General features: G+C 42.3%; 1 protein-coding gene across 1 annotated transcript in view; it reads right to left on the bottom strand.

The window, feature by feature from the left end:
* The window catches only part of Znf704 (zinc finger protein 704), a 192,674-nt gene that overhangs the window by 24,998 nt on the left and 155,116 nt on the right, over positions 1-12,560 (bottom strand). Inside the window, exons 4-5 of the mRNA XM_048358983.1 lie at positions 10,451-10,683; positions 3,526-3,626 (exon numbers count right to left, since the gene is read on the bottom strand). Of these exons, the coding sequence (XP_048214940.1) occupies positions 3,526-3,626; positions 10,451-10,683 (334 nt within the window). The remainder of the gene's footprint in view (positions 1-3,525; positions 3,627-10,450; positions 10,684-12,560) is intronic.

Raw genomic sequence — 12,560 nt, 5'->3', positions numbered from 1 at the left:
CATAGACTCTGTCTTAATGAAACTTAGTCTAATGGATGAGGTAGATGAAAAATTGACAACATAATGGACATTTAGTATATCAGGCACTGATAAGTCCAAAACAGAAAAATTAGGCAGTATAAGATTATTAAGAAAAATAAGTGATTGGGTAGGAGCACTGCATTTTATGTAGGGTACTCGGAGGAAATCTTTCTCAGGAGGTAACACTTAAGTAGATGCTTGCCGGAACTGAATGAGGGAGAGACCACTCTTCTTGTGGGAAGAGCACAGGGAAGAGAGACACAAACCCTTGGGTATGAGGACCTGGTACTTTCCAGTTAGTGCAGAGAGGCTGCTCCTGTAGGAAATGAAGCCAGACAGAAGACCATGTAGAGCCTCTGTGCCCTTGGTAACAATTTTCCCTTTTATTCTGAAGCCACTGAGGGTTGGGAGAAGTCTAAATTATTTTTTTTAGAAGGATCACTTGCAATGGTATGGAAAACAGAAGACACAGGGCAAACATAGACACAAAGGGGTATTTAGGAAGTCCCTGCAGTAGTTATCCTAAGAGCACTGGTTGAAGCTGGAAAATGGGAGTGGGAGGCATGATGAGAAGTCAGAGTGTACAGTGAAGTAGATACGTTTAGTGTATGTTGAAGGTGAGGAGTTAAGCCCTTGCTCCTAAATCTTAGCCTCTGCTCTCTTTAAAGGGTGTTTATCCCTGGAAGTAATTACTAGCCACATTTTTGCATTTTTATTTAGTTCTTTATTTACTTTTAGTCTTACTATGATGTTGATTCTCCAAGGCTCTGTCTTGTTGGTCTTTGTACCACACCACCCCCACCAGCATAACTGACATGGAGTAGGGAACCTGTGAAAGACTGAATGAATGATGCTGAAATCATTGTAGCACAGTGATTGAGACTATGGATTCTGGAGTTAGGTCTCACAGGCTTAGAATATGACCAACATTTTCTAACTGTGGGCATGATTTTGGAAACCTGCATACAGGACTCTGTTTCTTCATCTATCAAATGAGGGCAAAGTGATCAAATAGGTCAGTTGCTCAGAATTGTATGTGGCATCTAATATACAGAAAGCAAGGGCTTAGCAAATAAAAAAAGAGGACTCTGTTCAAAGGTCTTAGTTTTCACTCTCCCTAGGAGAAGTATCATTGCAGGTGCCCCCAAAGCTCTTCTCCCTGAGGAGATGAAAGTACACTTTCCTACAGGAAGTTGTGAATAGAATAACTGTGCATGACCTTAAAAAAACATTTATTATATTTATTAGTTTCTCCAGAAGTGGTGCATATCTGGCACCTGGTTTTCTGGGATAGCTGAGAGAGTCCAGGGGTATCCCTCATTTCAAGAACACATTTAATAGCAGCCACAGCTTGCTTACTTGGAATAAACTTGTTTCCTTTCTAATGATCCCTACACAGTACCTAAAATATACTGCCCGCCCTGGCCTTCTGGCCTTTCTGTGTAGCCAAAAGGCTGTCTTCCCTCCCCATCCCACTCCTCATCTCCCTTTCCCCTGAGTTCTGGGATAGAGGTGCCTGGGGAAGTGTCTTTGGCTCATGTCACATCTAGCTGGGCTAGGCTTTCTGACCAGCATACCACCGAAGACCCCAGAGAGAACGATAAAGAATGAACCTATATTCTATTTCTGTTGTTACTTCCTTTCCAGTCTAGGGCAGGCTGAGTTGCTGCTGACTGCCAAGTGCTACTGATAGACACACAGATCTGGGGGACACTGGGAATCCTCCAGGAGGATAGACCTCAGGATCAACTCCTGGCATACAAGAATAGAGTGAAAATTAAGAGAGAAACAGCATACTTTTTGTATGGATGCAAGGCTATGACACCCTTCCCCATACCCACAAAGAGCCAACATTCATTAAAAATGGTCCACTAGCCTAGAGTTATATAATCAAGTTCATAGATGAAGGTAAGGACAATGTACTCTCTCCCAGTCCATGACAAAGATCAGGCCTCAGGACTTACTCATTAGTCATGATGTCCTGCAAACTGAGGCCTTTTCCTGGGCATAGGCTGGCACAGCTGTGAGCCATAATTCATCAAGGCAATTCTCAGTCCTAAGGGGATGCCAGGGAAGCAACTAAAGTGGCTGCCTTTTGAATGTGACCCAGCATGAGTACACTCTCAGAGCTCAGTGGAAAGTCATATGATACCACTTGTGGTTTATAAATACATATACACATAGCCTGTGCCTCTGAGTGGGGTTGAAGAGGATTCAATTTTCTGGGAAGATAGGACTTTAAAACAAATACTGGCCCTGCGAGGTACAGCTTTGTGAAGTTCTTTCTAAACCTGTAGATTATCCTGAGCTGTTTTTTTTGTCATGAATTGTCCTAACAGTGAGATCTGAAAGAAGACCAGGATTTCCTTCCTTGAAGGCACGGGGGAGAACGCGAGAGCATTCTGTACCATGGTATTTCACTATGGCATTTGGGAAATGCAAGCAGATACTACATTTGGGGAAGCAGAAGCCCAGCCTGAGCCACATCCCCACCACTTAGTCACTTGGGTGCCCTACTCTAGAAGGTTTCAATGTGTACCCAAACATTAGCCTGAAGAGTTAGGAAGACAGGGCCCTATTTTCAGAGCTGACCTCATGCATTTAGCAAGACCACCTCCAAACCCGTGTTCATCCTCTGCCTATACAGCTTTTCATGGACCATTCATTTCTTAAATTAATCCCTTGCAGGGTAAAGTGACTACTGCATTTATTTCATCTTGTCAAAGGACTCCTCTGCAGCCAAGCCTGGAGGGCTGGTTACTCATGAATTTGTGTTTGCCTGATGCACACTGGTTAAGGCTTAGGATTTCTGAAGTCCTGTCTGAAGTTCCAGATGCCTTGACAGGGAAGACTCTCAAACACTCCAGAACTGCCACTGCTCTTCTGCTGTGAGCTCTAACTGCTGTGGTGCCCAAAGCTGCATGTAAACTTTCCTTGGAAAGGTGGTTCTATATAAGGACAAGTGTAAATTTTATAAATCAAATGTTTACTTGAGCTAGATCATCAATTACCATTTAAAGAGCAACACTAGAACTATAGCAGTTCTTAAATCCTGGGGAGTGTCATCTATGCCTCAGAGGCTCAAAGCCTTGAATACTCTCCACTGCAAAAACAAATGTACACTTGATTTTTTGGACAATTTCAAGGGACTTAAGGATGCTGCGGAGTGCAATCACAGTTCCCCGATTTAGAACTCATAGTCAAGTGTTTTATATTTTGTATCTCCCACACACATTTTATCTATGGCCCTCACACATGACCCAGCAGATACTACTAGTGATTTGTGAGGGAACAGGGGCTCTGAGCAGGGACTTGCCTAATGTAAGTCAGTAGGTAAATGCTCTTTGTCCTGGGATGTACTAGGGTATAATCGGCAGTGGTTGTCACTATGGAGATATGGAAGAGTAAGCTAGCCCAATGTCCAAACTCCCAGGGTATAGCAGTAGTATGCAATCTCACAGTAGAGAGGGCAGAGGCGAAGTTCCTGAGGGAGGGCTGCCTTACCCGAGATGGATAGTCCGGATGTGTTTTTGGATACCTGCAGCAGTGCTCAGCACCTTGCCACAGTTCTTCCAAAGGCATTTGAACATCACTTTCATGGAGTTCTATGAAGAGATAAGACAGTTACATTAGCATGAAAACCAGCCCCTCAACATTTGCCTTCTGTCATCCCAACATGTTTTTCCTCTTTTGTTAGAAAAGTAATAGCTCCCCACATTCTTGACTTCTCCCCCTCTCCAACCAACTACTCAGCACCCTGGCAATCCTCCAGATTGCTTATCTCTTTAGGCTTAGGGGTACAATGATCTTCACTGATTGCTTGCCCTTGATACTGTACTACATCATTCCCTACTGACTTGTCCTGCCCTGTCTACTTTTATTAAGCCATTTGAGAACACCACTTGTATCTACCAGGAGTTTCTTGATGCAAAGGAAAAGCAGGTCATTAAAAAAAAAAAAAAAACACGAGTAATGCCAGTAACTGGTGGTTCATGCCTGTAATCCTAGCTAGTCAGGAGTCTGAAATTGGAGGATCACTGTTTAAAGCCAGTCTGGGCAGGAAAGTCCATGAGACTGTTAACTTTAATTAATCACCAAAAATCCAGAAGAGGACCTTTGGCTCCAGTGGTAGAGCACTAGCCATGAGCAAAAGAAGCTCAGGGACAATACCCAGGCCCTGAGTTCAAGTCATAGAAATGGCACAAATACCCAAACCAAACAACAATGACAATGAAAAATAAAACATGACTAACATTTAGGGAAGAGTATCCTCTTTTTCCATGTTTATTTCTTACTTTTAATCTTACAAAGGTAGTTCTTAAAAAAATCTACCTAAAATTATGTTACTAATTTTGAATCATCTCGACTCTAATCAAACAGAATGGCTTCTCTCTATGCAGGCCAAGGGTGTTCTTGCATCAAGGCTCCAGGCCCCTTAAATGGTAGCTTAAGACTTTTCAAAGTCCCCTCACTTCATCCAGTTGAAACCAATCCTTTGTCTGCAGACAGACAACTTGCTGTTACTCTGAAGGAAAGCAAGCCATGGGAGGAGGAATTTTTTTTTTTTAAGCTAAATAAACAACGCCTAGATGGCTGCACAGGTCCAAGCTCGCCCAAGGAAGCCAAACCAAGCAAAGCTGCTGGCAGAGTGGCAGCAGACAAATATGAAGGGCCCATCTGTGCTTCAATGTTGGCCTCTCCACACCACTCTCACAGATGTTCACAAAACTGGAATGTCCGCAAATACATGGAACAACAGCTGAAAATTCACCTCCAATGGAAAACACACCAAAGTCAATGTCAACTGACATCAGATCTCATGCAACAGACCTCTTCCTATAAAGCATCTGAGGAGAGAGGAAGGGCAGAAGGAGGCCAATGTTGACGAATCCAGTATGTGCCCAGCCCTGTGCTAGGAACTTCAATACATTTTCCTTATTTAACATTCACAACACTTTGTGGGGAGTTGAAACTCTGAGAAGCTACAAGCAACTACAATGGGAGATGCTCATAAGTTTCCAGACAAACTCTTTAGAGTCACCCAAGTCTAGTTCTGAAGGCTCCAACAATTGCAAGGAACTTTCTAGAGATTATTTATCTTTGCAGTAGTTTCAGGATGGCTCTGAAAGACCAATTGCCTTAGGGTATAAGCTAAGATTGTCCAAGTTTGAGACTAATTTTTTTAAAAATAGAAAGAGAGAGAGGGCCTTGTGTATAGCCCTGCCTGGCCTGGAATAAATCAACATTTGATTATGGTGTATGCCACCACACCTAGTATTCAATTCTATTTTCAAACTGTTTTGTACTTGCAATACATGGAGTAGCTTCTGTTTTCCTGACAGACTCCAGACTGCCACGTAAGAACAAGAAGCATGGCTTGGTTTCAAAGTATTATATGGCCTGCATAGGAATAAGTTCAATTAAAACTGTATTCCAGAATTTACAAGCAGTCCTATACGTACACTAGCAGCCTTGTGTTAGTATCATTTGCCTTTTCTGAGGCAACTGAGACTATCAGGTTTATGTTTTAATAGGGTGGCTGAGGGATGTGTCTGTGTGTGCATACAGTGGGGTAGAATCAGGCATTTACAGTCTGCATGTTCCCAGGGTAGACCAGGGTTCTTGAGAGCTGGGAGAGGATCCAATTATTCTGTGCAGGTGAGTTTTTCCACACGAAACATACTTTCTCAGCCTATCTCATGGGAACCCATTCCCTTTTGGCAGCAGTTCCAATGGTTCTTTCAGGATCAAGAGACCCATTCAGACCTCAACAAATGTAGAAAGATGGAGTTGTGAAATGTTATTTATTTATGTATTGCCGGTCCTGGGGCTTGAATTCAGGGCCGGAGAGCTGTCCCTTAAGCCTCTCTGGACACAAGGGTAACACTCTACCACTTGAGCCACAGAGCCACTTCTGACTTTTTCTGAGTAGTTTATTGGGGATTAGAGTCTCATGAAATTTCCTGCTCTCGCTGGCTTCAAACCCTGATCCTCCTTGGATCTCAGCCTCCTGAGTAGCTAGGATTACAGGCATGAACCACTGGTGCCTGGTCTGAACTGCTGTTTTTAAAGGTTAGTAACTACTTAAGAAGCTGGTGGGGTTTTAGTTATTTCCTTAAGTGGGGGAAGCAGCTTTATCAGTTTGTCACCTTATTTCTAAGGCTCTCTTTATTTGTAAAATGAGAAGAGTAAATGAGAAGAGTACTTTTGGATCTTGAAGGTGTGCGGAGTAGTGAGTGAATTCATATATTCAAAGATATACCAGTACTCACCCATATTCACTCCTTATTGATGTTGTGGTGATGAGTAAATTAAATTTAAAAAACAACAAAGAGATCTTTGTAAGTGGAATAACAGAGTATATATTTTTTTCTGTTCTGGCTTCTTTCCTGACAGCATAATGCTTTTGAAATTCACTCACTGTTTTGTGTATCAGAAGTTTTCCCCATCTTAGAAGGGAGTAGAATTCCACAGCAGAACATGCTGCAGTTTGCTTATCCATTTGCCTGCGAATGGACATTTGGGTTGGTTCCATTTTGGGATGATAATGAATAAAGCTGCTATGAACATTTGTCTACATATTTTTTTGTGGGTGTGGGGGCATGTGTTTTCTTATGTCTTAGGCAAATACATATCCAAGAGTGAAATTGCTGGGTCATATGGTAAATACATATTCTACTTTGTAAGGAACTGTCAAACTGTTTTACAAAGTAGTTGTGCCATGTTACATTTTTACGGTAATGAATGAGCAGTCCTGCTGCCAGTGTTTGGTCTTTTGTACTGGAAATACACACTGTGTGATTTCATTGACTCGAAGTTCTACAGGCAGGAGTCAACATGAAGCGTGAGAAGTCAGATCAGTGGTAGTTTGACTGGAGTGGGGACACACCTGACTGCAGAGGGGTGAGAGGAATGCTGGCTTTCTTACTGACCAGTATGCTGAAGTTGGGTTCACTGTATGTTGTGAAAACTGGAGGCAAGACTGGTTTAAAATGATTTCTGCAACAACCACAAGTAGATTCCCAAATGAACTGAAATCCCTAGTTATTGTGTATCTTCTCAATCGATGGATTCTAGAAGTGTGTCTCATCTTCAGGGACCTCTGTTAATTTCCAGATGAGACTGAGTGATCCTCAAATGTGGAAAGATCAACACTAGACTGGATGATATCTGAAGTCCTTGGAACTCTAGTGCCCAAATCCTATAGCAAGTGTGGCTGATTATTCAAAGATCCTGTTAATTAAATTGCCCAGAATCTCCCTGATTTTTTCCCTGGTTCTTTCCCCAGGTATGTGAGGGGATCAGCTCCCTGCTCTGGTTGGAAAACTGTCTTCATAATGAAATAAAATCCAGGGCTGGGAATATGGCCTAGTGGTAAAGTGCTCGTCTCGTATACATGAAGTCCTGGGTTTGACTCCTCAGCACCACATACAGAAAAAGCTGGAAGTGGCGCTGTGGTTCAAGTGGTAGAGTGCTAGCCTTGAGCAGAAAGAAGCCAGGGACAGTGCTCAGGCCCTGAGTTCAAGCCCCAGGACTGGGAAAAAAACACACCAAACAAAACATAATGAAATCCAAGCAGATCACCCTAGCTGTGCTTCTTGGTCCCCTGTCTTTTCCAGTCTCACAACAGTGTCTCTACCCCTGGGGCCACACTCCTTGTAGGATGTACTCTCCCTGCAAAATTAGTGGGCTAGGAATTAATTTAGCAGAGACTGGCAACATACTTATTTGTGAGAGCTTTCTGAGCTTGTTTTCTTTTTGAAGCAGTCATTCACAATTTAAAGTGATTCATTGCTTTCTCATTCTGAAGGACTGAAAATGAAGAGTGCAGTAAATGATTAATACATTGTTTACTACTGCACAGTACAGCTCTTGTGGGAGCACCTTATGTTAACATTTTCAACTGTGACTTGAGATCCCCAATAGAAGGTAAAACTGTTCCTTGTGAAGACATTTGTGATGTATATAAAAATGATGAACAACGGCTGGAATTTTGTAACTGCCTTCGCTGATGCTGAGTCAGTTTTCTTTACCCTAATTTCTACCACTATAATTGCTAACCTTACTCTGTGCCCTGCAGGGGGAGGCCTCAAAGGAGAACAGGGTGGCTGAGGAGAGAGTTGTTTAGAACCACAATGGTATTGGTTCACACAATGTGGGATTGGAATGGAAGAGGGAGTCAAGAGTGTTGTTTTTTTTTTTCACTTTTAGGTATCAGCTGTCAAATACGTAAAAAGGCAAGCACAGTATTAGCTGTTAACGTGGACTGCTCTTCAAATCCTCCCATAACAATTGCAACAGCAGCCCCATCAATGTGGTTGCCTCTATTTATCCACATTTTACAGATGAGGAGACTGAGGCTGAGATATTGGAACTGGCATGGCCAATTTCAGAATGTAGACTTAGGAATGTGGCATGGAAAAGATGCACAAAACCCACTACACTAGGTTCTCTAGGGGTCTCATGGAATTGATGGTTAACTCTTGGCCTTCCATGGACTTGTTTTCTCCTCAGATGGCCAGAATGGCCATATTTAGGGTCATTGCATCACCTTGTGGTCATGACTGGAACTGCACCTCCCCAAAGTTTTAGGGCCCTTGCTCACATGGTGGCTTTTCTCTGAGCATCTGAAATCCCAAAGGAAACATCTGTCAGACTAGCCCTGACAGAGCTGGCTGACTAACTGTACAACTGGGAGAGCAACCCTGTGCCTCCCTTCTTGCATTCTCACCGACCTTCTCTGCAGGGCCTCTAAGAGGGGCAGATGCTCCATTTTAAGGAGCTTAGCAGGCAGCTCAAGTTGCTCTCTCTGCCCTCAATGTCTTCCTGAATCTTCCTCACCCTGACTCCTCCCTGCCATGCAATACATGCCTATTTTCCCTCCATTTCCTGTGGGGAGTGTGGACTCTCTGAATTAATTTGCCTCAAGATTTCCCCCTTTATGATTTCAGTTAAGTAGACCTTGTTTCTGCCACATTTCTAGATTACATAATCCTGGGTAAGCCGTACAACCTCCATGAGTCTCTTTTTGCAAAACGAGAATGAAGACATATCTAAGATTTGGGGATGAATTAATGAAAGAGGTAGTTAAAAGCATAAGGAATACTTGTAAGTAAGCACACAAAGATGGTGATGATCAGCTTATTTCTTCCTCACTGTTCAAGTGGGAGATAGTGGTTGTATATGCAGTACTCCTCACTTTTAACTTCATCACGAAAGTGGTACTTGGATTGACAGAAGAGAGGGTGGTGATTGTGTGAGAAGAGAGGAGACAGACAGGAGTCACAGACACGGAATGTATTCTCAGTTTTTATTGGTTGAGATGGGGTTTTGTGCCTGTAAGAGTCTCAACCTGATCTGGCCTCTGATCTCTCCCTCTTGAGCAGCTAGGATTACAGGCATGAGCTATAATAACATGATTTGAAAAACAAAGAGAAAAATGTTTTCTTGATATAGAGAGGTACTATTGCTATATTCCGTGAAAAAGAAACGTTTTATAGTAAACTGTGAGGATAATAAATGAAACATCTATGAAGACTTGAGAGGGCCTGAGTAGCATGGTAGCTAGGGTCCCTCGTAAAAGGAGCCAGCTAAATGCATGTCATCCTTAGTCCTTAATAATACAAGACTGTTAGAAGGATTAAAAACTTTTACCAATTAGTTTATTAAATCCATTCTTAGATCATTTTGATTAGTAAATATATAATTTTCCACCTGTATGCATGTATATATGTTAATACATGTATATTTCAGACCTGTTACATAGAAATGAGATACCAAATTATTCTTTCCAACAACCCTTGACATGAATGAAATAGAAAAGAAAGATAATGACTGTATTGTACATAAGAAAAAACTAAGTCCCACAAAGAGTGGGTTAATCACCAAACACACAGCCTGAAGCCCACGTTCAACTTATTTTAATTAATTAGTTTATTTAGTTATTTAATTTTGCCAGTTCTGGGGCTTGAACTCGGGGCCTGGGCACAGTCCTTGAGCTTTTTGCTCAAGGCTAGCACTCTACCATTTTGAGCCACAGCACCACTTTTGACTTTTTCTGTTTATGTGGTGCTGAGAAATGGAACCCATGGCTTCATGCATGCTAGGCAAGCACTCTACCAATAAGCCACATTCCCAGCCCCATGTTTAGTTTTTAACTTCCACATAAGTACTAGTAAGGTTCAGACTGACAATTTATCATCAGAGGGTGCAGTTTGGTGTCCTGGATTGCACATGGACATTCTGTGTTTAGTCATTTTGATGATGTGGTTTAAATCAGGACAACTTATTTTGAAACTTCAAAGACTATTCAAGGGTAGTGTAGACAGCTTTTGTTCACCCAAAGAAATGGGGGAATCAGCACTCACACTGAGTGCAACACTTACAAATGCTCACACAGGCCGGAGTGCTCGTTGTCGGTCTCACCCACCTTCCTTTTCCTGGGAATGGGCTCATCGAAGAGCAGGTTGCTGGCTTCGGCCTCATCGATGCCATCATCGGGCTGCACCGGGCTGAGGAAGGGTTTGAAGCTGTCGGCAGACAGCGGTGGTGATGGCGTGGACGGGTTGGACTGGTCGCTGGGGGCACTCCAGCTCCAGTAGCCGCTGCTGCTGCTGCTGGAAGGGACACAGCTGCCCTCCTTCCAGGATCCGCTCAGGCCTTCTGCATGTACACACACACACACACACACACACACACACACACACACACACACACACGGGGGTCAATGTGGTGGGGGGGAGCGGGGCATCCACACGGATCAGTGGGGAGGGGGGGCGTCCTATGAGCCAGGAAGGGGAGTCTCCTCCTCCTCTGTCCCATCTTAGCCGTGGGCTCCTCTGTACACCCTCATCTCTCAGGTCACACTGTAGTGGATAAACATTTAGTACCTTTCTAACCACCAGACAGGTTTTTCTAAGAGTTTTCTGGTGTGTGCTCTACTGTGTTGCACCATTTCCTTGAAGTGACAGTGGAGACTGTATGTAAACAAGAAAAATAAAAAAAAGATGATGGATGATGTGGTTTTAGTCAGGACAACTTATTTAGAAAGTTCAGACTATAAAAGGGGAGCACAGACTGCTATTGTTCACCCAAAGAACGGGAGGATCAGCACACACACGGAGTGCAAAGCAAGCCTGTGCACACAGGCTTCATGAAATATGGGCATACTGACCCCAGTGCTGAGAAACGCGTTGTATGTATTATTCCGTCACAGAGTACCCCCTCCAATTTTAATTTCAACTTTACTTTTTAAAAGTGCTCCTCATAGGACTCTGACTCCTAGAATCCATTTATAGGAAGTTAATGGCTCTTAAGAGAAAGAATAATTTTAATAATGAAAGCCATTTTCTAAGCTGCTTATTATAACAAATTATAGTGCCTTGTGTTCTGTAAATGTTGCTGCATCTCACAAAGCCAATTTGCACCATCTCTGGCATTGTCACATCTGTCTGGCAGAGTCATGCTGTCCCATTTTCCAGAGGACTGCAGACACAGGAAGTTCAATGACTGCTAAATCACCCTCCTGGTCTGGGGCCAAAGCCCTATGCTGCCTTTGGCCCTCCATCCAGTGCACATGGGGGCTCTGTGTTGTATAGACAACAGAATCTTCTATTCTCTCTGGCAAAGCTAGGATCCGAAAAAAATTTGTTGTTAATAAGCACTGATAAGATTGGTGTTCAATTTAACCTTTCCACTTGTGGAAAACACTATGGGAAATGCTCATTAATGTAGAGACATCCCCACCCCCCTGAGTTTGAATGGCTTAAGGAAGAAGGTCTTTCAATCACTGAAGATTTATTTTCCCTTTCAAGATACCCAATCTTAATTAGCATTTTTATAAAGTCTACTTTCTGGATAATTTCTCCTCTGTATTTATGTGCATTGTGAATATATTAAAACTATCTATAAGGAGGAAAAATATCCCAAAATGCCTCATTAAAAATACTCTGAATGTCTGTATAATTAGTAATGAAGCAAAAATGAGTGGTAGAATATCATTCGTGGAGAAATTAAACTATCCCGACTTAATTATACATTTCAAGTATACTCCTCAGCTATGTCAAGCAAAAAGTTTAAAGGCATGAAGTTTTCATCTGCAATAGAAGTTGCCCATTTTATAAAGCAAGTTCTATCAGGATAAAATGGTCATTCTTGCAAGCTCACATATTGCCAGTACCAATAAAGCCATTAATATCACCTTCCTTCTGGTCTACCAGGCATTCAGTATTTCTGGCTCTCACGGGGAATAGCATGGAAGATCTTAAGTGATGGTACCTGGTGTAAAAAAAAACCCTCATTTCGCAGGCTAAGGTGGCTTATAAACACATCTCAACACACACTAGTACAAAATAAAATCATAAAATCAAGTCCAAGGTGCTGGACATAATCATATAATCATGTAATCATATGAGGAACTGAATACATTTTGGGAACTATTATACTGTGTAGTTACATTGCTTCATGACAAAGCCTAAAATTAATTTGCTTGATGGATTTTGAATGTTATTACATTTAGCAACACTAATCAGAAGGATAAA

Source organism: Perognathus longimembris, chromosome 12 (assembly GCF_023159225.1).
Source record: "Perognathus longimembris pacificus isolate PPM17 chromosome 12, ASM2315922v1, whole genome shotgun sequence".
Classification (NCBI taxonomy): Eukaryota; Metazoa; Chordata; class Mammalia; order Rodentia; family Heteromyidae; genus Perognathus; species Perognathus longimembris.
Note: the sequence above shows the minus strand (reverse complement) of the source record. Positions and strands in the feature narration are given on the sequence as shown.